This window comes from Oncorhynchus masou, chromosome 31, assembly GCF_036934945.1.
Source record: "Oncorhynchus masou masou isolate Uvic2021 chromosome 31, UVic_Omas_1.1, whole genome shotgun sequence".
Classification (NCBI taxonomy): Eukaryota; Metazoa; Chordata; class Actinopteri; order Salmoniformes; family Salmonidae; genus Oncorhynchus; species Oncorhynchus masou.
The window spans coordinates 69,417,684-69,445,682 of NC_088242.1; the positions used below are offsets into that span (position 1 = coordinate 69,417,684).

General features: G+C 43.8%; 1 protein-coding gene across 1 annotated transcript in view; it reads right to left on the reverse strand.

Annotated features, from left to right (window-relative positions):
• Positions 1-27,567, reverse strand: part of LOC135524347 (semaphorin-3ab-like) — a 31,891-nt gene extending 4,324 nt beyond the window's left edge. Inside the window, exons 1-17 of the mRNA XM_064951802.1 lie at positions 27,173-27,567; positions 26,809-27,045; positions 12,733-12,893; positions 11,671-11,733; positions 7,262-7,381; positions 6,279-6,369; positions 5,190-5,309; positions 4,615-4,757; positions 3,808-3,922; positions 3,555-3,624; positions 3,285-3,429; positions 2,922-3,141; positions 2,735-2,826; positions 2,538-2,579; positions 1,249-1,406; positions 289-356; positions 35-180 (exon numbers count right to left, since the gene is read on the reverse strand). Of these exons, the coding sequence (XP_064807874.1) occupies positions 35-180; positions 289-356; positions 1,249-1,406; positions 2,538-2,579; positions 2,735-2,826; positions 2,922-3,141; positions 3,285-3,429; positions 3,555-3,624; positions 3,808-3,922; positions 4,615-4,757; positions 5,190-5,309; positions 6,279-6,369; positions 7,262-7,381; positions 11,671-11,733; positions 12,733-12,893; positions 26,809-26,914 (1,860 nt within the window). The 5' untranslated portion in view covers positions 26,915-27,045; positions 27,173-27,567. The remainder of the gene's footprint in view (positions 1-34; positions 181-288; positions 357-1,248; positions 1,407-2,537; positions 2,580-2,734; positions 2,827-2,921; positions 3,142-3,284; positions 3,430-3,554; positions 3,625-3,807; positions 3,923-4,614; positions 4,758-5,189; positions 5,310-6,278; positions 6,370-7,261; positions 7,382-11,670; positions 11,734-12,732; positions 12,894-26,808; positions 27,046-27,172) is intronic.
• Positions 27,568-27,999: the final 432 nt, after the last annotated feature.

Here is a 27,999-nt window from a genome sequence, read left to right on the forward strand (position 1 = left end):
TATGTCTAAGATTTCATGAAAGCAGGTTTCATACGTCTCGTCTTCGGTCATCGTTGGCTTGTTGGTACTGCCAGTAGGTGAGTGCTCTCTGGGACTTGGGGCTACACTCTAGGAACGTACTGCTGTTTTCCACGCCATACACGGTCTTATCCAGCACCGTGGGCTGCCCATTCAGGTTATCTACAGACACACACATACAAATAATAGTGTGAACACTACATGAACTCAGCACCATTATAATGTGAATAGAGGAATACTGCATGATGAGGTTTGTTTGTAAATACATACCTTGATGCTGCAGATCTGAACACTGGGTTAAAGGGTCTCCGTTCCTGATGTCCTGTCTCCTTGTCCTCCTGCAAAAACACATGGCAACAGTGAGTTGGTGAATGTGCATGTGTGTGGTTCTGGATGTGCTGTGCTGGTGGTTGTGAGCCAGGCTGATAAACTAACACCAGTGAGCTTCATACCACTGTAGACCACAGGCATAGTTATAATTACAGGGTAGCTGAGAATGAGGAATTCAGAACTAATTAATCAATCACTCACTCTAACTGCTACACAGCCTGAATCACACAGTCACACTCAGTCAAAGATACAGAGGGGTTGGATTCCAAACACACACACATATTGTAAATAATGACGGAACAAACAATGGAATATCCAGAGTGAAAAACAAAACAGATATTTATTAATTGAGAAATAACTAGTCTCTTCTCTCACATATAATCTCATCCCTACAGGGCAGTTTTCTCAGAGAGTATGAGAGTCTAAAAGATGTAGAAATATGAGACCTTCAGGCTAAATCTCAAATCAATAACCCAGTGGAGACTTTATGAGTGGGTGGAAGGCTACAGTGCAGAACTCACACACACACACACAGCTAGAACACTTTATTTCACCCTGCGTTCACCCAGACATTCTGCCTGCAGGTACGACTGACACTGGTTCTCATTGCCAGTAAACACAGTTCAGGTTATTCTTCTGTGTCTCAGTGAGAAATGTGACCTGGCTACCTTCAGGGCTTTCTGGCTCCAACACAAGGCCTGCTCTATTCATCATCAGACCCACCTCTACAGAAACACAGCTAGCTGACATACTGTATACCCTTAATCTGTGGATATGAATAATCCCTCCGATCTGATTTTCTCTTCTTCATAGTGTACCCACTATGTGCAGTCTTTGAATGACAATAACAGTGCTTGAAAGTTAACTATGCAATGAGTGTGTGTGTGCTTGTGAGCATACCTCTTGGCCATGGGAAAGTATCGTGAGCACTCGGTCCCGTCCCATGCACAGTAAGGGTCTCTAGCCAGACAGCACTCAGCACAGGCCTTCCCGTACACCTCACAGCGATGCAAAGGCATCTGGGATACACCCAGCTCTGAGCCGAGGTACAACTGTTGCTGTGGAAACAGAGAGAAAATATTCAGAATACCTGATCAAATTGATGCATTATTTATGTATTGCGCATAATGATTTAGACATTTTCTCTGAGCCACGTAGTGTTTTTACAGTAACAGAAAGGCCACATCATATTATTATTGGTGTTCGGCAACTTCTATAGCACAGCAGTACAGTTTCTTCCTTCCTACGTATTAGAAACCAGTTCAACTTCTATAGCACAGCAGTACAGTTTCTTCCTTCCGCCGTATTAGAAACCAGTTCAACTTCTATAGCACAGCAGTACAGTTTCTTCCTTCCTACGTATTAGAAACCAGTTCAACTTCTATAGCACAGCAGTACAGTTTCTTCCTTCCTCCATATTAGAAACCAGTTCAACTTCTATAGCACAGCAGTACAGTTTCTTCCTTCCTCCATATTAGAAACCAGTTCAACTTCTATAGCACAGCAGTACAGTTTCTTCCTTCCTCCGTATTAGAAACCAGTTCAACTTCTATAGCACAGCAGTACAGTTTCTTCCTTCCTACGTATTAGAAACCAGTTCAACTTCTATAGCACAGCAGTACAGTTTCTTCCTTCCTACGTATTAGAAACCAGTTCATTGACATCCTAACAATGGACACATGTCTTAGTCGGCATCATGTTAACATCTTATAATGAGTGTCTCTTTTCTCCCTATAAAGCCCTCAGTCTACGTGTGTCACCCATGACCGACAGGACACATCACGTCTATATTAGAAATACAATGCAATTCTATGAATAGCATAGCTTTCATTCAGTTACATTTTTCTTCTGTGGTAGTGTCCCTCTCCTCTGCAGCTCACCGTGTGAGTTGGCGTGTTGAACACTAGTTGGTGTGGATGAAAGCTGACGACCAGTGAGAAACACTACTCCTTCATTACACATGAATATAGCTAACTCTGTATGTCAGAAAGATGATGTATCCCTATTTAGAGGCTGGATCTGTACACCTGTCGTTTACGAAGCAATAACATTTGATTTGTAGCTTCACTAAGGCCATGGTTCTGTAACGTAGGACTGCCTCGTTTGTTTTCCCGTATAAATGTTTATTGTGACATCCATTCCTTGTCTGTCCTGCTCATGTCATGAAGGATATGATCTGCGTTAGTTACCTGCTTTGTAGAGAGTTTCATCACTGTAATAGCAGCTTGTTCCTGGGAGAAAATACATGAACAATTGTACAAACACATAAGCCACTTGTGATATGCTTTGGGTTATCATCGTACCTTAGCTGTATGCGTAATAAGTATGTACTAATGTGGTGTACATGTCCTTTTATCTGTATACTATATCAGTGGGTGTAAGCTACCCTGAACACAGTCATCTCCTCCAGTAGAATCTCCTCCAGGTCATGCCAGGACCCTCTGGGGATGGACACCACCTTCAGCACTGTCCCCATATCTACAACACACACAACATACACACATTACATTACTCAGTGTGTGTTTGTGTGTGAGTGCGCACAATTGTGTGTGTGTGTGTGTGTGTGTGTGTACCTGTGCCTATGAACATGACGTCGTACTGTCCGTCCTCAGCCTCCACTCTGTCCACCACTATCTGTGTGAACTGGTAGTCTGTGTCCGTCTTGACTATGATTGGTCGGTTGTTGATGGGGTAGACAGGGTTAAACATCGCCGGGTGACCTCTGGCAAATGTTATGACATCATCGGGCAAGTCCTTTGTCGAATCAAATCCACCAAACGTCTTGCTGGGGCACTGTGGATTCAAATACACAGATTACAATGTGAATCCTTACTTTCATGTCCCATTTCATCCACTAATTTACAATACTGTATATGGTAACACTTCTAAAAGTGCTGTAAATGCTCCCCCACCCAAAGACCCCATCATGCCCTTACCGTTCCGGGCCGTGGGTATGGTACCCGTCCCTGGAAGGGAACCCACTGGTAGTTAGGGCCGTCTCTGTGGGCGTAGGGACCTAGAAACACCCGTCTGATGTCTGCCATGCTGTACAGACACACTGCTGAACCCTTGAAGATGTTACTGAGGTAGAGAGAAAGAGAGAGAAAGAGAGAGAGGTTAGATACACACGTCTCCAGCAAAAATCTTTAACAGGATCCATACACCTCCAATGGGAGTTTAAACAGGTGACTGGCAGTTGTACGTACCTGGATGTAGTGAACACTGCATAGATAATGGGATTTTTGGGATCCTTAGAGCTCATCAGAAACACATCCTCTGAGAACAAAACAACCTTGAAGTGTTAGCCTCGAGAACAAATCACAATACAGTAGCAGAAATATACTGTAGATTGTTTCCCCATAACATATCCACACACACTACAGCCCCTCTTCATACCCACACAGGCACACACACCTGACATAGAATACAACACATGCACAGTGGTAGTTAAACACTCACGTAGTTCGTCAAAGTGAGTGTCTATGCCGTTGAGTCCAGGTACAGAACAGACCAGTCTGGCCTTCAGGAACGTGGTCCACTTGTTCACTAGACTCCTGTGGCCTCCAAAGTCATTCTGATAGAGGGAAACACACCAGAGACCAGAATGAACCTCTCAAACATTTACTACATCCCGCCTACAAAACAACACTACAATGCTGCATTTTAGAACTATGATTGACACCCGAACAGACAACAGTGGCTTAATGCAGTCTTACAGATTCTAATATTACTTTATCAAAACAGTCTGCGTTTGCGTGTTTGTTTTTCTGCACACGTCGACACAATACAGGCTCCCGGTGTGAGAAAATCAACACATCCACACCCAGATCCACAGTGATTTATTACGCTCTATTAAGACTGACACGCTGTATAATGAATGGATTGTGTTGAGTGGAGAAGAGCAGATTCCTCACATACTGAGAGATCAGGCTTGGAGGTTGTGCACGCTACTCGGTGGCTGAGGAGACACTAGTCTGTGCCAATACTAGCCATTATCCGAACAGTACCACCATTGTTACGTAGTCTCTCTGTCGTGTCTCTGGCTCCAGTGTCATGTGTTAGCCACCTCTCCCTCTCAGGTTTCCCTCAGTAAGAGGAGAGCCACACCAAACACAACACACCTCGCAGCTAAATATAACCGGAGAGGAGAGAGTTACCTGGTTATGAAAGCATCCGTTGTGAAAAACACGCAGTCACTCATTTCCTCTGTTAGAGATAGAGGAAGCTGTTTTAGTCTGAGGTGTCTGAGTGTGTTTGTGTGTGTACCTTGCAGAGCTGTCCGATGCGTGCTTGAGTAGCCTTCCCTGCGTGTTCCCCATCCATAGCGTTCTCTCTGAAGAACAGGTAGATCTTGTCATCCTCTTGGTTGTCACTCTCTGGGATCAGATGGACACTCACAAACCTGGGGTCTACACAAAAAATAAAATAATTTAACAAATAATGAAATAGGGAATCCATTACTTCTTCCCCAGTAAAAACCTTAATATACTGTGTCTGCTACCACACCCTCTCTGCAGTCATGTCAATAACACAGAGGATTTAACACTCGCTCTCCACTGTCTTCTCTGTTATCTTACTCTGAGAACAACTTTCTGTCTCAGCTTCTGTCTGTTTGTCTTTTTAGTTTCTGTCTTTGAGACACTTTCTGTCTCAAATTAAGATGGTTTTAATCCAGCTCGTCTGCATGCCAACAGACTTTTAGCTAGCTGAGCTAAAGCCTAGGCATCCGCTTGGGGAGCTAACACAAGTCTTCAAGAATCAAGCAAGATTACTCATCATGCAAGCATAGTTCAATGAACTGAGAACATCAGAACTGAGAATGTTCTTTATCGCCATCTCACCGTTCAGCCAGCGAGAGTCGTGTTGCTCTGTTCTGATTGGGTGATGCTGTCCCAGCGTACGGAAAATGGCAAAGTCTCTCCCCATGAAGTCAGCTGACGTCCCAGAATACAGTTCTCCATCTGAAGGACAGAGGAGGAGGACATTATCAGGTGTGTGTGAGTGTGTCTCATGACCTTTCATGTACAGGTGTCAAGTGTCTGTATTAGTCTAGTAGGTACATTATGGTGCCTGCAGCCTTAACAATACAGGTAAAATGTGTTGTCACAAGGAACACCTTCATCTACCAGACAACGAACAGAACAAGGAACAGACTCAGAGGACCAGGTAGCTGGCTGCATGAAAGGAGGGAGGGGAGAGAGAGAGGAGGGGAGACACGAGAAAGAGGAGCGAGTGAGAGAAGGAGAGAGAGGGGTAAGAGGAGAGAGAGAAGGAAGGAGACAGGGGTGAGGAGAAAGGAGAGAGGGAAAAGGACGGATGAGAGGAGAAAGGAGAGAGCGACAGAGGGGTCATGGGCTGGAAAATGACCATCTTTTTGTTGGGGTGATGTCATATAGTGGTTCTGGTTCACCCCTGGTTCTGGTGATGAACATGTTGAAGAAATTAAGCTGACACACAGGTTTGCACACACACATCTACCACTCTTACCGGCTTGGAAATTAGAGTGTGTCCACTGTAGAGCACTACTAATGATGATGATGATGAACACTTTACTGCAGGGCTGCCCAACCCTCTTCCTGGAGATCTACTGTCCTGTAGGTTTTCATTCCAACCCTAATTTAGCATATCTGATTCAGCTAGTTAAGGTCTTGTTGAGCAGCTAATTAGTAGAATCAGGTGTGTTAAATTAGGGTTGGACTGAAAACCCACAGGACAGTAGATCTCCAGGAAGAGGGTTGGGCAGCCCTGCTATACTGCATATACCCAGCCCTGTCATTTATCCACTTCCTCTTAACTGTAAATATGCATAATGAATGAGTGGCGATGAGAGAAGAGGTTTAACTTCCTCTTTATGTGTGTGACAGGTTCTGGGGTAAATTAGTGCCTTGATAAAGAAAGTTGAGTGTGTGAGTTTGTTTTGGGTCACTCACCAATGAGCATGGATGCTGTGAGCAGCTTGGGGTCATAAGGGCTCTTCCCTCGACCGTTCTCTATCTGGGGCTCCAGCCTGAACACACTGTCCTGTTTACATAAGAAATAGGTCAAAATAAAGAGCATTTAGAACTCCGATTTTACCGCAAAGTCTGATTGAAATCAATGCATGATGCTGGCGTCTTGGAAAAAAACATTCTATCTCCATTTTTGAAGATTTTGATATTTTACATTCTCATAGAGCTGGGCTCTCCAACTCTGTTTCTGGGGAGCTACCATCCTGTAGGTTTTCACTCCAACCCTAATCTAGCACACCTGGTTCTAATAATTAGCTGGTTGATAAGCTGAACCAGGTTAGTTACAACTGGGGTGGGAGCAAAAACCTACAGGAAGTTAACTCCCCAGGAACAGGGTTGGACACCCCTTTCATAGAGTCACTTTAACATGTGGGCCCATCCGGGCAGTTAAGAGCGGGGACGACTATTCTCAGAGACATTCTCCCTCTCTAATTCTCTGCAGTCTAATGAATAGGAAAAGCCTGACTCACTGACATTACGAAGAGGAGGTATGGAACACACGCAAACACACAGCATTTCATTTGTAAAGTAATGAATTGAGGATGTTTTGGACGATGGAATTTTCCATCTCATTTACTGAACAAACAAAAACATTTTTCTTCAAGCCATCAGTGAATCATTACGATTCAGAGAATTCCGCCACGGTTTATACATTTAAATCGAAAGCCAAAACCACAATCACATATTATAGTGTAGAGTTTTTGTTAATACTGTAATCTGGCTGCAGCTCATATAAGGCTTGAATCAGACAGCAAAAACCATGACATTCCCTCTTCCATGGCTTATGTTGTCATATTGGTCAGTAAATAGCAGAACACTAGAGCTAGATTACTAGAGTCAGCAGACTGATGGGTGGACAGGAAGATGAATACATGTGTGAATAGTTACAATGCAGGTGGGTATACCTCTAGTTTCTTCCCCACCTCCAGGTAGGCACAGACAGGGTGGAAGGCTCCGGTTCCACATACATACAGATGGGTCTGGTTAAATGGCTGTAACACCTTGATGAAATTAGAGCATTCACTCTGGAGATAGAAAAAGAGAGAGATTTTGTATTTTTTTTTAACCTTCATTTAACTAGGCAAATCAGTTAGGAGAAAAATCGTATTTACAATGACGGCCTACACCGGCCAGACGCTGGGCCAATTGTGCGCCGCCCTATGGGACTCCCAATCACGGCCGGATGTGATTCAGCCTGGGTTCAAACAAGGGACTTTAGTGACGCCTCTTGCACTGAGATGCAGTGCCTTAGACCGCTGCACCACTGCATATTGCATATCATGGGTACGCAGGAGATAAACAGACTATTAAAACAACTAACGTACACAGAGAATAAAGCTTTCTGAAGCTGTTGGGGCAAAATCATGTCCTGTTGATTTGGATCAAAACCCAGTCCTGCCCATTTGGATCAAAACCCAGTCCTGCCCATTTGGATCAAAACCCAGTCCTGTTGATTTGGATCAAAACCCAGTCCTGTTGATTTGGATCAAAACCCAGTCCTGCCCATTTGGATCAAAACCCAGTCCTGTTGATTTGGATCAAAACCCAGTCCTGCCCATTTGGATCAGAACCCAGTCCTGCCCATTTGGATCAGAACCCAGTCCTGCCCATTTGGATCAGAACCCAGTCCTGCCCATTTGGATCAGAACCCAGTCCTGCCCATTTGGGTCAAAACTCAGTCCTGCCCATTTGGGTCAAAACCCAGTTTGTCCATCAGAAGTAAGCACTCCTATCCAGAGCTGTTCCACTGGACAGAGAAAAGTGTTAGCCCACTCTGGACTTAACACAACATCACATACAGTAGAGCTATGCTGGAAAACAAATGCTTAGGTTGAGGGAATAAAGGGCATCTGAAATCAGAATAAAAGAATAATCATCTATTAATAATATTCCAAGAATATGCAGGGAACTACTTCAACTACATGTGAATAACAATGTTGGGGAAAGGAACAGCCCTGATTGGTTATACTGCACCAATGCTGTTGTGCTGTTTCTGCTGTTTCAGAGATAATCCAGACTGTTGTGCTGTGTAATAACTCAAGAACTCGCTGTTCAGATTGAGGCCAGTAATCTGTAATTCTCAGTATTTCTCTCTTTATTTAATGATCTCTATATCTCTCTCCTATATTTCTCTCTCCATCTCCCCCTCCCCATATACACTGAATGACCTCTCTCCTATCCTGACTCCTGATCAGAAAGGCTCAGGGACATGAGTGATGAGTATTGAAACAGCTGGGATTTTATGATGGACATCAACTGTGAGGCTTTTTAATGCAGAAACATCCCTGCAACTAGCCTGCAATGCACCACTAACCTTCCCACAACAATAAAATGTTATGAGCATTACATACTGTAACCACATCTGAGTTGACTGTTTAGTGTAGTGAGTGTAGTGTGTCTGTCTCCATGCTGTAAAGCCTGTTTCCCGTGATCTGTCACCTCATGCCTGAGCAGGCAACAGGCATGACCTCACATGAAAATTAATGTCATCACACTGATGGGAAAAAGAGAAAACAGAACCACAAATAATGCATGACGAAATTGATCTGACTTTATCAACAGGAAGCAGCTCTGTTGATTGGGTATGCCTTTGTTGTCCTCCAAAGAGCTGTCTGACATTTCAGGGTGGTTTAGCTGGTTGTGCAGATGTGAAGATTTAATTAATTTTTCCCTGGCTCTGTGTATCACCCTCCTTTCTTCATAGATGTAGAGTAAATTAGAAATGTATGCTTCTATTATTTTCTCTCTCTCATCTCTCTTTCACGGTCTTCCCTGCGGCATGTTCACAAGTGTCTTTGTTCAAGTTCATCAAAGGGCATCTGTAGTCCTGCTACCTCTCTGTCTCTCTCCTTCTCCCCTCTGCCCTCTTTTTCTTCCTCTCCTCCCTGTCTCCTCTGCCCTTCACACACAAAGACCATCCTTCAGGGCTCCCCGCTCATCCCTTCCAGAATGTTTACAGAAAACACACACACAAAAGACCTGATGGCCCTTCAAATCAACCCCATAGAAACTCAGCATAGCTTGACCTGTGAACTCAGTGAGACAGACGCAGCGGAGCTATGATTTTATATTGCAGTCAACACATGGCCCCAGGCTGTGTCTGAGAGGGAAGTCAGAAGGAGAGAGATGGAACTGTCTCTCTGAGTCTTTACACAATGTACTGCATTCAGACAGGTATACAGGACAAATATACACGACTGAGCTAGTCATGCAAGAAGGACATACAGTGCCTTGCGAAAGTATTCGGCCCCCTTGAACTTTGCGAACTTTTGCCACATTTCAGGCTTCAAACATAAAGATATAAAACTGTATTTTTTTGTGAAGAATCAACAACAAGTGGGACACAATCATGAAGTGGAACGACATTTATTGGATATTTCAAACCTTTTTTAACAAATCAAAAACTGAAAAATTGGGCGTGCAAAATTACATTTACATTTTTATTCAGTCCCTTTACTTTCAGTGCAGCAAACTCTCTCCAGAAGTTCAGTGAGGATCTCTGAATGATCCAATGTTGACCTAAATGACTAATGATGATAAATACAATCCACACCAAACATGTGGAAGAAGGTGCTCTGGTCAGATGAAACCAAAATTGAACTTTTTTGCAACAATGCAAAACGTTATGTTTGGCGTAAAAGCAACACAGCTCATCACCCTGACCACACCATCCCCACTGTCAAACATGGTAGTGGCAGCATCATGGTTTGGGCCTGCTTTTCTTCAACAGGGACAGGGAAGATGGTTAAAATTGATGGGAAGATGGATGGAGCCAAATACAGGACCATTCTGGAAGAAAACCTGATGGAGTCTGCAAAAGACCTGAGACTGGGACGGAGATTTGTCTTCCAACAAGACAATGATCCAAAACATAAAACAAAATCTACAATGGAATGGTTCAAAAATAAACATATCCAGGTGTTAGAATGGCCAAGTCAAAGTCCAGACCTGAATCCAATCGAGAATCTGTGGAAAGAACTGAAAACTGCTGTTCACAAATGCTCTCCATCCAACCTCACTGAGCTCGAGCTGTTTTGCAAGGAGGAATGGGAAACAATTTCAGTCTCGATGTGCAAAACTGATAGAGACATACCCCAAGCGACTTACAGCTGTAATCGCAGCAAAAGGTGGCGCTACAAAGTATTAACTTAAGGGGGCTGAATAATTTTGCACGCCCAATTTTTCAGTTTTTGATTTGTTAAAAAAGTTTAAAATATCCAATCAATGTCGTTCCACTTCATGATTGTGTCCCACTTGTTGTTGATTCTTCACAAAAAAAATACAGTTTTATATCTTTATGTTTGAAGCCTGAAATGTGGCAAAAGGTCGCAAAGTTCAAGGGGGCTGAATACTTTCACAAGGCACTGTATGTAGCATAGAGGTGCTGCTGGTATCGACATCACTCTTCTTAGACTGAGGAAAACACACACCTAAATGATCTTGATATAGCAGTGAGAATTTCTAATGCCCTATGACTGTGTAGACAGAAACCATGCTCTATTTAACAAATACCCGTCTCTACACAGCCATAGCTGATGTTACAGTAGGACACTGCTCCTGTGTTGAAAGTAGTGACTGTAAGCCCATTGGCTGTCCACTGTTAGCCCCGTATCCCAGTGGTTAGGTCAACTGTTCTATTGTTAGACCAGGGGAGAACGACTGTCCCCTCGCATTGAGAATTCCAAGTTGAAGGCCGACTGCAGTACTGCAGGAATTGTTTCCAGAAACAGGATACCCCATTACAGTGAATGGGAAAATGACAATCTTTGTGGTCAATATTGGTGGCTATATATACATTATATAAAATAAATCTAACCTAATCAATCATGGTACCAACAATTGTTTCTATTTCACCAGATGTATGTCCTTGAACTGATTACTTTAATTAACATCACACACAGACAAAGGATAATTGAGTTGCTATTGGTAGTCTGCAGTACCCAGCCTTCAACTTAAGATACACTGAGCTAGCCTGCAACGTCACTTCCTAGAGTAGCTCAAACTGCGCGTCCAATATTTCCAAAAACATGTAGCAAGATGGTGACATGTTGATATGGCACTTCCTGATCATCAAATGTGCCACTGATCATTCTCATCGGAAACAACGGGGTGACTTCATCAATGGATTTTTTTTACAGTCTAGTTGGACTCTAGTTGATTAAGTTCATGTAATGTCTCTATCTTGGCAAGGGGATTGTGATCAGATTCCGAGCTTCCTGTCCATGTGTCAACACACAGATGACATAAACCCACTGTAGTGTAAAAAGTAGTACTTCGGGAGGGAGAGATAGTGTAAGATGAGGTAGCTACTCACCATGAGGTCCTTTCCTGCCCATTTACACTCGTCTCTTCTGGAGGTGGAGGCAGGCCACGGGATCTACACAGACACAGAGAGATAAGGATACTTCACTACACAATACACATAGATATAATAACCTTAATCAGCCACTAGCAATCCTAACTTCAACTAGTCCCTAACCCTAAACCCTCAACCAAGCAGCTGTTCAGCTAACAAGCCTTAAATTAGCTGAGATGGTTCTGCCAGCAACGTTACTACAAAATGTACTTTTGTTAGGAGGAAGCTCATATTTTATGAGATTTCATTGATGTGTATGTGTCTTCTTGCGGGCCTGTGAATGTTCACAGGTGTATATGTGTGTGGTGGGTGTAGTGGAGTCACAATGCGATTTGTTCTCCACTTTGTTTTTGATTACGCATTATTCATCCAGGTGTGGCTAACATGCCAGTGTGAGATCTTGCACCACAGCTCAGATCTGAATGAATCATCAGCCACTTCTCTGTAGAAACCATGGAGAATGATAGAGGCCTCTAGGTGCCAAAAGGCTGTATTAGCATAGGCAGCGCCATTGAGTGCTTCCACCATTTTAATGTAGTCACCTTGGTGGGACTTCCAACTTTATTGGCTTATCCCTCCTGGTGACCCTGCTATGTCCAACCGCGTCATCAGGAGGGATCAGCCAATAGTAAAGAAGAAAATGTAATTCTTAAAAATGGAGATTGCCTCAATAGCACTGCCTATGCTGTCACAGATGTTATTATGGAACAGATTCAAAGATGAGTCCTCTATCTATCTCTATGGTAGAAACAGAGTCCCTGGCTGAAACTGGCTAAGACTGACAGGGGTGAGATAGCTACAGACATAAGATCTTAATTTGATCACTTTTAATTTTCCTGAAATGCAGGAAATGTTAAACTTGTAGTGTATTTGAGGTTTAAAAAGGTTTCTGAAGTTTGGAATTTCCACCAAAAAATTTCAGACATCTGTATAGTCAGACAGACTACAAGCAGACAGACTATGGTGTATATATGCAAGTGTATTGATTATTATGCGTTATAAGTGTATTGTAACTGTTACCTGTGCCATATCTCTGCTGATGTTGACTAGGTTGAAGGAGAAGATGTGGTCCTTGGCTCCCACCACCAGACGACCCTTCTCCTCGTCCAATAGGAACGTGTGGTAGGCAGAGCTATTCACCTGGCCCTCAAACGTCACCAAGTTATTAGACTCCAACATCTCTGGAGAGGAGAACAGAGGGAGGGAGGGAGGGAGGGAGGGAGGGAGGGAGGGAGGGAGGGAGGGAGGGAGGGAGGGAGGGGGAGAGAGAGAGAGCATTAACAATTGGTAACCATATTACTTACTATTGTTTGAAAAGGGGAATTAGTGAAGTCTTAGCATACAGCATCTAATAGAACAGCATCTTATAGAACACATGTTGACCTGTCTCCTCAGTATATCATAATGTCAGAGGGGAAACATCCCATCCCCACATGAAGACACATCCTACACTCTCCCCATAGCAGAACCCTTTGAAGAAACCTTTTTGGTTCCTGTAAAAAAAATGTTCTATGGGGTTCTACCTGCAACAGAAAAAGGTATCTAATTGGAACCAAAAAAGTTCTTCCTATGGGGACAGCTGAATAATCCTTTTGGAACCATTTTGCCTAATAGCGTAGCAGCAGGGACACGATCTCAACTCCAAAAGCTTAGGGAGGTACCAGAAAGAGAGGGTGCTTTGGCTGAGATTTAATAAAAAAAATGTTAGTGTGATCTCTCTTGCCCAATCACACATTCTCCCTCACACCCTCTTCCCCACACTAGTTTGTGTCCAACAAATATGTATTCTATGAATCACATGCAATGACCAAATGGTCTGGCTGGTGGAACTGACCTTGACTGGCCAGCCAAGCAGAACTGGACTACAGAACAAACTCACAGCAGAGAACTGAGACAATTCTCCATACAGAATGACCAGCCTGTCTTAGAGTAGACACTGGCGAAATCACTGCAAACCACAACAACCATGAGGTCATTTCAATTGTTGTATTAAAATGTGCACAACATCTGTAACAACCACCATTGAACATTCCCCAAAAGTTCTCATTTGATTTCCAGCTAATCTAATAACACAATGTACACGTACCAGTAATGTTTTCCCAGAAAACCATCATTGGTTCAGTGAACGTTCACAGAACATTCGTTAGGTTGCTGCAAATTTTCTCATAACACAAGAACTGTCCATTTGTGGTGATGATTATAGAATGTTTGTATAAAACAATTGTCGGAGGTTGCAAGAACTTTCCTACAAAATAAAACATTTTGGGAAGCTCAGCGTTACACCGTGAATGAAATTTAAAAGCAATGTTCCCGCTTCAGCAGAGTCCGCATTCACGGTAAACGCTCCATATGTCGGCTCGATCGGATATTACCTTTATATTTATGTTGCGGAATCTGTAAAGCTGAATCATTACAGATTGCATAGAGTCCTTAATCTATTATTTAAGGTTCACAGAATATTTCATTAGGTTGTGGAAACAGTCTGGTGAGAACATTGTGGGGACATCACAAAAGATATGCTCCCAAAACACAAAACTGTCCAGTTGTACAGATGAGTCTACAATGTTTTTTTTAGGGTGCAAAAAATATTCACCTGATGTTACAAAAACATTCCACACAAAAACATTCCACACAAAAATTCCACACAAAAATGTCCACACAATAATATTTCTCTCTAATATGTATCTTGTCATATCCCCACAATGTTCCCACAATGTAAATAAATGTGTTAGGACATTTTTAAGAAAATAAAACGTGTTTCTTGCAATATCAGGCAACAGTTTTTTGCAACCTAATAGAACGATTGCAATAATTAGCACAACTGGGCAGTTTTTGTGTTTGGAAACTCTTTTGGGAATCAAACACAACGTTCCCACAACCTAATGAAATATTCTGGGATTTTTTTAAAGAACAGATTAAATGTGTTCTAGGTACCTTCTTGCAATATAAGGTGAATGTTACAAACAAACGTTCTATAATCATCACCACAACTGGACAGTTTTTGTTTTATGAGAAAATTTGCAGTGACCTAACGAATGATCTGGGAAACAATTTTAGTTTTAATCTTCCTGTACTTCCACTTCAAACCACAACAACCATTAGGTCAGTGTCAAAAAACAGCCCAGTATTGTACAATACAATATTTGCAACCTGAGGGGTGTTATTTTGACCGCCTTTCAAGATGAAACTGTAACCTTTACCTGCTGCCAAAATGGTCTTCTCACACCTAAATCTCTCTCACACTCCATCTCTAACACTAACACACACACACACACACACACACACACACACACACACACACACACACACACACACACACACACACACACACACACACACACACACACACACACGTACCCACCCACGTATGCACACACCATTCCTTCTCACACTCTCTCCTCACCCAATGAACCCACCAACACCCATCGCCCACACCAGCTGACCACCCGCACATTTGTGTGTGGGAGGGAGAGAGGGAAAGAGAGGAGGGAGGAAAAATATAAGGAAACATATAAAATTATGAAGAGGTATTGTGAATCGTGTGAATAAGCGAAAGTCAGGAAGAGGGAGGGACAGGGAGAGAGGGGAAGAGACAGGGAGAGAGTGAGGGACAGGGAGAGAGGGGAAAGACAGGGAGAGAGTGAGGGACAGGGAGAGCGGGGAAGAGACAGGGAGAAGTAAGGGACAGGGAGAGAGTGAGGGACAGGGAGAGAGGGGAAGAGAGAGAGAGGCAGAGAGTGGGACAGGAGAGAGGGACAGGGAGAGAGTGAGGGACAGGGAGAGAGTGAGGGACAGGGAGAGAGTGAGGGACAGGGAGAGAGGGGAAGAGACAGGGAGAGAGTGAGGGACAGGGAGAGAGTGAGGGACAGGGAGAGAGGGGAAGAGACAGGGAGAGAGTGAGGGAGACAGAGTAAGGGACAGGGAGAGAGAGGGAGAGACAGGGAGAGAGTGAGGGACAGGGAGAGAGGGGAAGAGACAGGGAGAGAGTGAGGGAGACAGAGTAAGGGACAGGGAGAGAGAGAGGGACAGGGAGAGAGTGAGGGACAGGGAGAGAGGGGAAGAGAGGGAGAAAGTGAGGGACAGGGAGAGAGTGAGGGACAGGGAGAGAAGGGAAGAGACAGGGAGAGAGTGAGGGACAGGAAGAGAGGAAGAGAGGGAGAGAGTGAGGGACAGGGAGAGAGTGAGGGACAGGGAGAGAGGGGAAGAGACAGGGAGAGAGTGAGGGACAGGAAGAGAGGGGAAGAGACAGGGAGAGAGTGAGGGACAGGGAGAGAGGGGAAAGACAGGGAGAGAGTGAGGGACAGGGAGAGAGGGGAAGAGAGGGAGAAAGTGAGGGACAGGGAGAGAGGGGAAGAGACAGGGAGAGAGTGAGGGACAGGGAGAGAGGGGAAGAGACAGGGAGAGAGTGAGGGACAGGGAGAGAGTGAGAGACAGGGAGAAAGGGGAGAGACAGGGAGAAAGTGAGTGACAGGGAGAGAGTGAGGGACAGTGAGAGAGTGAGGGACACGGAGAGAGGGGAAGAGACAGGGAGAGAGTGAGGGACAGGGAGAGAGTTGAGGGACAGGGAGAGAGTGAGGGACAGGGGAGAGAGTGAGGGACAGGGAGAGAGGGACAGGGAGAAGGGGGAGAGACAGGGAGAAAGGGGGAGAGACAGGGAGAAAGTGAGTGACAGGGAGAGAGTGAGGGACAGTGAGAGAGTGAGGGACACGGAGAGAGGGGAAGAGACAGGGAGAGAGTGAGGGATATGGAGAGAGTTGAGGGACAGGGAGAGAGGGGAAGAGACAGGGAGAGAGTGAGGGAGACAGAGTAAGGGACAGGGAGAGAGAGGGAGGGACAGGGAGAGAGTGAGGGACAGGGAGAGAGGGGAAGAGACAGGGAGAGAGTGAGGGACAGGAAGAGAGGGGAAGAGACAGGGAGAGAGGGAAAAGACAGGGAGAGAGTGAGGGACAGGAAGAGAGGGAGAGTGAGGGACAGGGAGAGAGTGAGGGACAGGGAGAGAGGGGAAGAGACAGGGAGAGAGTGAGGGACAGGGAGAGAGAGGAAGATATAGGGAGAGAGTTTGGGACAGGGTGAATGTGTGTGTGAGATAAGTGGCAATAATGAAGTAACCACAGCGTAAAGTCTCTGAGGAACTGTTAAGATGAGTGTCTGTAACACCCTGTAATTCTGGGCGCCTTAGTCTCTACACTCTTCCATTTATATTTCTCTTCTCTCTCTCTCTCTCTCTCCCCCTCTCTCTCTCTCTCTCTCCCCACAGACCAATGTGGTTTGACGTAGGCAGTAGTGGCATACTCCCTTCTCACTTATGGCTTGAAATCGAGGTGGAATATCTGTTTGTTCCAGATCTGTGTCTGATCTTAGAAGCACATTTCTTCACACAGATGAACTACAAAAACCTTGCTACCATGTATTACCATTGGTCTCATCTATCAGAATACATAAGATGGTTGGACAGCTCTCCAGAGGGTTGGACTCCTGAGCTTGGTAGAACAAGAGTATTTTCCCTGAAATGTTTTCGTCAAGTAGTGTTTTTCCTGAAATAGTGACAGCCATTTGTGAGTGTTCTCTGGAGATACATTAGTAATGTTCATTATGGCCATGTGTTTAATATCACTGTGTGTGGGTAGAGCTATAGCTCGCTAGACTAATGGGAATGTTCTGTTGACGTAGTCCAGGTCACACCACAGCCATACATTACACTGTGTATGTTTTCAGCTTCTGTGTTACACCAACCAATAATCTATAACCAACACGAAACCTCTCTACAACCAATATACAACCCACCTGAAAGCTCTCTACAACCACTCTGCAGCCAGTTGCTAGATTCTATTCTAAATGTGGGACTGGTAGTAGATGTATGGTAGTAGATGTATTATTATGTGTGATAACAAAAACTTTAGCTGATGATAGGTTTCAGAGTGCTATATGCTGAATCAACACCTTATCGTGCAGTTGGTTGTTAGCTGAGGGTGTATTGCTTTGTAATAAATTGAAACGTTTATTAGTGACTCGGTTCTGATTGTCACAGGATGGTTTTTGTTTGTTACATATTTGAATATGTACATCAGGAAGTGGAATTCTCAGAAACGATTGAAACTTCAACTATTGGCAGTATATTATCTGTATCGTTATCTCTCTCTCTCTCTCTCTCTCTCTCTCTCTCTCTCTCTGTCTCTCTCTCTCTCTCTCTCTCTCTCTTTCTCTCTCTCTGTCTCTCTGTCTCTCTTTATGTCTCTCTCTCTGGGAATGAATAAATGTGTACATCATGAATGTTTCAGCAGGGAGAATGCCCCCTATCTGAAGTGTGTTTATATGTCAGAACCCCTGGGAGGGAGGAGCGAGAGAGTAGAAGGGAAGGAACATGGGGGAGGAAAAGAGGAGAGAAGTGGACAAAGTAAAAGAAGAGAGAGATGGATATGCATGCAGTTGAAGAAAAAGGCAATGTAAGGGAAAATGTGCAAAGGAAGTAGAAAGACGAGAGTGACAGAATGAGACGGAGGGGGAGAGATAAAGAGAGAGGGGAGAGAGAGAGACCGCCTGCTTCTAGTTAGAAACATATTCCCTCAAGTGCCCTTCATCTGCTCTGTCACAAACACACCCCACTTTTCATTGAAAGCACTCCTCTCCTACACTCACCCCAGCATTACCCCCCCCCCACCACACCCCAAGCACACACATAAACACACACACACACACACACCTGAACAAACAAAGATACAGAGGTGTGCGTTACTGTAATCCTACTGTATATGCTATCCACTGTGTGAAAAGTAAGCAGCTAATTGCATTGATCCCAGCCTGCTTGTCGTATAAACAATGGCGTGTCAGACATGTAGAGAGCCAGTCCGGGAATCACCATTTTAACACACACCACACACAGCTCAGGTGAGTGGGTGTGTTTGTGTGGGACTAGGATCCATGAAAACCATTCACCAGAGTATAGTGAGATAATAAAAAAATAAACAGGGACAACTGCTGACATACAGACACACACATGCACGATTAAGCATATGTGGATCCACACAGCAACTCTTATCTGTATCCTCCTGGTCAGAATTAACTCCTAGACCTACTACTCATTCGCATTCTGCATAGGGGCTCATTTGGAAAGAGAGACGGACAGGTGGACAACAGGTGGACAACAGGTGGCCAGACAGACAGACAGACAGACAGACAGACAGGCATATATATATATGCCTGTCTATATATATATATATATATATATATATATATATATATATGGGAAGTGGGGTCACAACCTTTCCCTATCCCCACGATTCATGTTTCTTCCTTTCCAACACTCTCCATTCAACTTTCCCCCTCTCTCAGATGCAATATGCTCCACCCACCCTCCCCACTCTATTTTATTTCAATGCGCTCTCCATGTCACCCCTCACCCAAACTATTTTTGCCTCTTTCTCTTATCTCTCTTTCCATCTCTGCCTTTCCGTTCTCCAGTCACTTCATCCTCCACCTTCCTCCCTCTCTGTCTCACACTCTCAGTTAAGACACAGCTTTATTTTATGTGAGACCTTTATAAATTTATTATTTGATCCTACATTCTCTCTCTCTCCCTGTCTCTCTCTTTCTTTCTTTGCCGTCCATTTACCATCACAGACAAATGCTGGCACTAATACCACACAATACCACACAACCAACTCTATAAGGCCATTAAACAAAGAAGAAAATGCTCATCCAGAACCGGCACTCCTAGTGGCCGGGGATTTTAATGCAGGCAAACTTAAATCAGTTATACCAGAATTTTTACCAGCATGTCACATGTGCAACCAGAGGGAAAAAATCTCTGGAACACCTTTACTCCACACACAGAGATGTATACAAAGCTCTCCCCCACCGTCCATTTGGCAAATCTGACCACAATTCTATCCTCCTGATTCCTGCTTACAAGCAAAAAATAAAGCAGGAAGTACCAGTGATTTGCTCAATACGGAAGTGGTCAGTAGACGCGGATGCTATGCTACAGGACTGTTTTGCTAGCACTGAGTGGACTATGTTCCGTGATTCATCCAATGGCATTGAGGACTATACCATATCAGTCATCGGCTTCTTCAATAAGTGCATTGACGTCGTCGTCCACACAGTAACCATACGTACATATCCCAACCAGAAGCCATGGGTTACAGGCACCATCTGCGTCGAGCTAAAGGCTAGAGCTGCCGTTTTCAAGGAGCGGGACACTAATCCGGACACTAATTAGAAATCCCGCTATGCCCTCAGACGAACCATCAAACAAGCGTCAACACAGGATTAAGAATGAATCCTACTACACTGGCTTTGACCCTCGTCGGATGTGGCAAGGCTGTGAGCAAGAACTTTTCAAGAACTTTAAACGGGTCAACATTCACAAACAAGGATGTGTACAAAAAGCTTGCATGGAACAACTGGCAAGTTTCTTCACTGACATTTTCAACTGCAATACCTACATGTTTCAAGCAGACCACCATACTGTAGTCCCTGTGCCCAAGGAAGCAAAGGTAACCTGCCTAATCGATTACCGCCCCGTAGCACTCACGTCAATAGCCATGAAGTGCTTTGAAAGGCAGGTCATGGCTCACATCAACAGCATCCTCCCAGACACCCTTGACCCACTCCAATGTGCATGCCACCCCAACAGATCCACAGATGACACAATCTCAATCGCACACCACACCGCCCTTTCCCACCTGGACAAAAGGAACACCTATGTTAGAATGCTGTTCATCGACTACAGCTCAGCATTCAACACCATAGTGCCCATGAAGCTCATCATTAAGCTCAGGACCACGGGACTAAACACCTTCCTCTGCAACTAGATCCTGGACGTCCTGGCGGGCCGCCCCCAGGTGGTAAGGATAGGCAGCAACACGTCTGCCACGCTGATCTTCAACACGGTGGCCCCTCAGGGTTGTGTACATACTCCCCTCCTGTACTCCCTGGTCACCCACGACTGTGTGGCCAAACACGACTCCAACACCATCATTAATTTTACTGATGAGACAACAGTTGTAGGCCTGATCACCGACAACAATGAGACAGCCTATAGGGAGGAGGTCCGAGAACTGGCCGTGTGGTGCCAGGACAACAACCTCTCCCACAATGTGAGACTGCTGAGCAATTGATCAAATTGCCACCAGAATAGTAACATTGACCTGCCCCCATTTGTTTTGTAAACTGCTGCTACTCGCTGTTTATTATCTATGCATAGTCACTTCACCCCTACCTACATGTAAAAATTACCTCAACTAACCTGTACCTTTGCACACTGACTCGGTACCGGTACCCCCTGTATATAGCCTTGTTATTATTACTTTTTATTATTTTTTTTACTTTAGTTTATTTGGTCAATATTTTCTGTTGGTTAAGGGCTTGTAAGTACGCATTTCAATGTAAGGTTTACACTTATTGTATTCGGCGCATGTGACAAATAAAGTTTGATTTGATTCGATTTTTTAATAATAAGTTTATATTAGCATTAAGGCACCTCCAAGTTTTGTGGTATATGGCCAATATGCCTTGGCTAACGGCCGTACAAAAGTACACCGCGTTGTGTCATGCATAAGAACAGCCCATATTGGCCATATACCACACCCCTCATGCTCTTTACTTAAATATATAACAGGGGATGGCAACTAGTTTTGGCCTCCAGCCAATTTGTTCCTGAGTTTGTAGCTAGTCGGTGCGCCAGAACATAATTAACCTATTAACAAATAGCCTAATAGCAGCCCAATTCAAGGCACTACACTACACATTTAACATGTGGTTAGTGGGCTAATCAATTCATTGAAAATAACATATTAATTTTGATCTGATTACATTGTTAAAACCACCTATGTCTTCATGAATAGGCCTACTTACTCTATTAAAATATATTGATCTTACCTTATTTTTCCACTGCCAAACCAGTGTGTCTTGTTTGCAAATCTACTGTCGCTGTGTGCAAATAATTACATCTGAGATTATGAATCTAAGCATCATCATTTTACCACCCCAGACATGTGGCCCGAGTCCGATGCAGAAAGGAGGTAGGCCTCTTTAAGGAGTGCATAGTAACAGTATTGGAAGAAATAGCTAAATCAACATATATATGGATAACATAATTGCATAATAATCTGTCAAACAGCTAAACCTATACCTCTTATTTCTTAGTGATCCAACAAAACACTCCTGCTAATTTGTCTACTCAACTTTCAGCACCGGGCGCTGTCCATATTGATTTTAGAAATAGCAACCCACAGTCAAGTGGTGGCTGCATCTCAAATAATATTTTTTCTAATTTATCTAATTATATCCTACTGTCTTTGTCATGGACATATTCCCACTAATATTGTAATTAATCTTCACATGCAAGTTTTACACTTTTTACACTTTATTTTTATTTTTGGTGCTTCTTTATTTTTATGTGTTACGTTCGTTAGATGAATTAGACCAAGGTGCAGCGTGGTAGGTGAACATCTTACTTTATTTAAACACCGAAAAACAAAACAAACAAAAAAACGAACGCAAAGTTCTGCAAGCTAAACAGCACCTATACAAAATCAAGATCCCACAAACTAAAGGGGGAAAAAGGCTGCCTAAGTATGATCCCCAATCAGAGACAACGATAGACAGCTGCCTCTGATTGGAAACCATACCAGGCCAAACAAAGAAATATGAAAACTAGAATGCCCACCCAAATCACACCTCAACCTAACCAAATAGAGAAATAAAAAGGCTCTCTAAGGTCAGGGCGTGACATAATGCTAAATCATTTGACCGCTATAGGTTGAGATTCTTGTTTCCTAACTTTAAAGACCATATACCCATCACATCCCACATTATGATAATGAAGTCCCCGTGTGTGTAACTCAAACGTGTGTTTGGGTCTGAATTGGGAAGGTGTAAAGCATATCAACGAGAGAAGGAAGGCAATCAATCTTATGGTATCGGCCTGAATTCTCTTCAGTTCCTGAGCTATCACTCCTCATGTCATGAAGGAGAAAATAATTCCAGCATTAAACTTTGATTCATTGATTGAATAAAACTATATCAATGCATTTCCATCATGACGTTCATGTGATGGAAAAGTAAAACCAATTCCGATTCAGATTCACTTTTGTTCTACAAGAGACAATCATACCACTTCTAACACATTCACATAGGCCTAAACAACACATATAGGAAACACAACAGGAAAGAAACAATAGGAACAGTCAGGCAGATACCTTACCTACCCTCCTACCCCACCCCACACCTGCCCACATGGGGAATTGTTTACAATAGTGATAGCCGCTGGGATGAATGTCCTCCATTTAATTGTCTGTTTTCTCTGACCTGTTGGTCTGGGGTAGACATCATGTGTTGTGCTCTGTGCTGTATAGTACGTTCGTTCAGTAGGTGAGGGGGATCCAATCAGACCATTTAGATGTTTTTTATAGTAGGCCTATAGGCTCCTCCACTGATATGTAATACACTTTATTTTAATGCAAACTTTCAGAACAGACATTGCAAAACTTGAAAGAACGCGTGATTCTCATGGTCAAGCAAAACGAGTAACACCTAGTTATTTTAAGATGAATGTACTAACTGTAAGTCACTCTGGTTAAGGGCGTCTGCTAAATGGGGCGGCAGGGTAACCTAGTGGTTAGCGAGTTGGACTAGTAACTGGAAGGTCGCAAGTACGAACCCCCGAGCTGACAAGGTACAAATCTGTCGTGCTGCCCCTGAACAGGCAGTTAACCCACTGTTCCTAGGCTGTCATTGAAAATAAGAATTTGTTCTTAACTGACTTGCCTATTTAAATAAAGGTAAAATAAAAAATGACTCAAATGTAAAATGTATCATCTGAAGAAGAAACAACAATACAATGTAGCCTAACAACATCGCTTGCAAACTACACTGATGTCAGATTAGTATCAATATAGAAGCACTGGTCCTCTTAAATGTTTATTCCAGCTTTCATATAATTAAGCATATCATATGGTCTACTCTTCCCATAACAGTCACGTCAAGCATAGGGTTGCTATACAATTCAAATGTGAAAATAATATACCCTTGACAAAACTATAAAATAGCTCCCGACTATCATGAGATGTATAGATTTCATGTATTACATGAATGGTGACCGACGACCATGAGATGTATAGATTTCATGTATTACATGAATGGTGACCACAGCCCGTTTGAAAATACATTTAAATCATGTTTTAATGCTCCATGTATTCAATGTATTCCATTTCAAATTTGGCTCTCAATGCTGCTTTACTTCCAGGCTATTATGACTCATCTGGCAATTCCTTCCCTGTATGTTCCCTAGTGACTGTCCACAACACCAGGCTTCACACAAGCATATTTCAGCATGTCGTCTGTCTCTGTGGGATACTGATGGGTAAAGCATAGACAAATAAACATACTTATATATAAAACATTTGAAAGTAACCTCCCTCATTCCATGCTCTGATTAAAAGTCTATTCAGACCCAGACAAACCAGTGGATAACATTACTACTAAGATGTACATGACCTCAGGATGAGAGAGAGAAGGGTAGAGAAACAGGGGAGAAAGGGGGCAGGAGAGAGAGTTTTAGTGTGTGTGTGTGTGTGTGTGTGTTTGTGTGTGTGTGTATCTGCGTGTGTCTTGGCTGTGGGTATCAAAGGGGTGGATAGGTCTGACAGAGACAGAGCTCCTGGAAGTCCCCTCACTGGCCATGAAACTAAAGTACCCTCTCTTTCACTCTCCTTCCCTCGCATTTCTTCTCCTTCAAACTCTCCTTTTGTCTTCCTCTATTTCCCAGACACTTAACAATATGCTCTCCACTTTTCCTGGCTAGGACACATGTATGACATGCTGTACAGCTAAGCTTAAGTTCCTATGTCCCTGCCACTGTACAGAAATCCATTAAAATCTCGCCTCAGGCGACCAGTGATATATCTTTCTGTACCCTGTCCCTCTGCTGCCCTGCAATCTTATAGTCCTGCTGGCCTGCTGTTAAAATATAAAATATATCCCATTTAGCAGACGCTTTTGTCCAAAGCAACTTACAAGTCGGCTGGGGCCACTACTTTTTTACATATGGGTGGTCCCAGCGGGAATCGAACCCACGACGCTTGGCGTTGCAAGCGCCGTGCTCTACCGACTGAGCCACACAGGACCGATGTTGTTACAGTCGGACCATGTAAAGGTAAGGAGGCTATTGCTATACTTCCACCATGCTTCTCACCCCTTCACTGACCCCCTGTCCTATTGCCCTCTGCAGTTAGGGTTAAGGATGTGTGTGTGTGTGTGTGTGTGTGTGTGTGTGTGTGTGTGTGTGTGTGTGTGTGTGTGTGTGAGTGCTGAGTGCCACCTGTAGGGGTCAGGTTTTCTACACGCCCCGGAACCTGTGGTTCACAGAGAAGACCAACCACACACACACTCAGAAGCCACACACACCTCACATCTCACTCCACAAATGTTTAGCAATATAAAGTAATTTATCCACAGCAGCATTTAAGCCTATAATCAAAATTAAACAGTCAGTCTGAACGGATCCATATCAGAGACTGACATTCTGTCCTATTGCCCTCTGCAGTTAGGGTTAAGGATGTGTGTGTGTGTGTGTGTGTGTGTGTGTGTGTGTGTGTGTGTGTGTGTGTGAGTGCTGAGTGCCACCTGTAGGGGTCAGGTTTTCTACACGCCCCGGAACCTGTGGTTCACAGAGAAGACCAACCACACACACACTCAGAAGCCACACACACCTCACATCTCACTCCACAAATGTTTAGCAATATAAAGTAATTTATCCACAGCAGCATTTAAGCCTATAATCAAAATTAAACAGTCAGTCTGAACGGATCCATATCAGAGACTGACATTCTACCCTGAGATCTGTGCAGGTCTGTGCTGCTGTGCCTATGTGGCTCTGCAAAATGTCGCCATGTTGTGTTTCTGTAGTTCTATGCAGTGCTGTGGTATAATAGAGAAAGCCCAGAAGGCTAGTGATTTAGAGATGACTGATACATACACACACAGGTATCATTACCTACAGATGGCAAAGTGCATGTGATCATGCATGCATGTGTGTTTGTACATGTGTGTTTGTACATGTGTGTTTGTGAGAGAGAGAGAGAGAAAGAGCGAGAGAGAGAGAGAATGTGCGTGTGTGTGTGTGTGTGTGTGTGTGTGTGTGTGTGTGTGTGTGTGTGTGTGTGTGTGTGTGTGTGTGTGTGTGTGTGTGTGTGTGTGTGTGTGTGTGTGTGTGTGTGTAATTATGAGTGTGATGGTGCTGAGAGAGAAACGTCTCTGTTTGGGAGAGCCATCTGTTGAGACAGACTTACACCGTTCATCCTCACCATAATTACCATGCAGGGAACGACAGAGCGGAAAAACGACAACCACGAAAACAAGAGGGAGAGAAGGATAGATAGATGAGTGATACTTCACTTAACCACTGGCAAGTCAGACTCTATCATCTCTGATTACTAACAAACTGACAACAATAAAGAAAAGATAGTACTGTACACTCATACGCAAAGCTGATTATGTGGATACTCTGATAAAGTATTCTATGAAATAAGAGATGGTTCAGTTCCACCTGACTTATACCACACAGTGGAAAAGGTGTATATCCCCAGAGCTGGGAGATACATAGATACATACAAACATATGGTGCAGAGTGCATAGGCTATACATTCAATGTTTTATTCAATAATGATCATAACAAACATGCATCTCTCATTTTTAGGAAAAAATAAAGTTATTGCAACTAGATTATGGTTGTGCTCAAAATGTGCTTTATAAAGCCACTACTATACACTATCTAAAAGCAACCAAACAACATCACTGAAATAAGGGTGGCACTTTATCTTGACACACATATTAGACACGAGTCCTGCTATATTTCAACCTATAGCCTATATAGGTCTCAAATAGAAACAACAACATCATATCAATTCTGCTTCTTCTCTTTCTCAATACAAACAGCCACAGAAACCGTTGTCCCTGCCAGACATGCATACAGACAAGTAAACATAGAGAGCAGTTGGTGAGAAGACAATAAGCATAGAGGATTCTTCTTGTAGAGTAATAGGAGAAATAGGAAAGGAACGTGGTATAGTAAATGTCAGAGTAAGGTGGACTGACCTTTGTAAGAGAGTTTTAGCCGGGGAACATTGCTCTTTTTCTGCTGGGCTCCAGAGAGAGCCACAACCCCACACAGCAGCACCACCGTGCCCCAGAGAGAGGCCATGATCCAAGGGAGAAAGAGGCCAGACAGGTCCCTGAAGCACCAGTCCTCCAGAAGACAGTAATTCGCAAAGCCTTACCAGAATCTGTCCTAGGTTCAGGGGTTAGGGGTCAGGGGTTCCAGAGACACATAACCTGCAAATGGAGCAGGGGTATGGGTCAGTGTCATAAAGGGCCAGCCTAAGGAAGTCAAACAGAACTGAGCCAAACTTAACTAACTGGGACTGAACTGAGCTAAACAGGAACCACACAGCAGACTCACATCACCCCAGTGTTGGAGGTCAGAGGCAGGAGGAGTCCCACCATAACGATCCCAGGGTGAGTGAGGGGACCTGGGCTAGAGATCAGCCTTGACGTGGGTCTCTGCTCCAGCAGTTCTCCAGTGTTGACTTTCTGTATGGTTTTCTATTTTCTCTCTTCGAGCCTCCCCTCGCTTAGAGCTCTGTCTTAAGTTAGTGTAGAAAAACTGGTCCAGAATGTTCCAGTTCCTAATCCAATTAGTTTGGGAAACAGAGTCTTTACTGAGACACTCCTTCTGTAGTTCTCACAAATTCACTATACAGATCCACTATATGTCTTCAACACAGCCCAGCTCAGCCTAGCCCTGTCCACACTGCACACTGCACACAGGGCAAATGAAAGCAGCTGAGGGAGCCAGCACAGCCAGAGGGGGGGAGGCGGGTAGAGCACGGGAAAGTGTGAGAGAGCGAGAGAGCTGCGAGAGTGAAAGAGAGAGGAGGGAGAGAGAAAGAGAGAGGGAAAGAAGGAGGGCAGAGTGAGTAAGAGAGGAGCAGTAAAGCATAGAGAATAGTAGAGCGGAGTGCTTAAATTGAATGCTGTGCTGTAATTGAACGCTGTAACGGAGAGGTTGTGACTGTTTATTTTCTACAATGAGCTCTCCTGTTTTATCTCAGATTGCTCTATTCCTCTACGCTTGACCTCTGCTACTCTCCTTCTCCCAATGCTCGCTTCTACCTGGGGAGACCTACCCTATCTTGATATATCGTTGACAGCAGGACTCTATCAGTACCACTACCAGGACATTAGGTCACTGGTATAATGAATAGTAGACATGTCCTTTCCAAATCA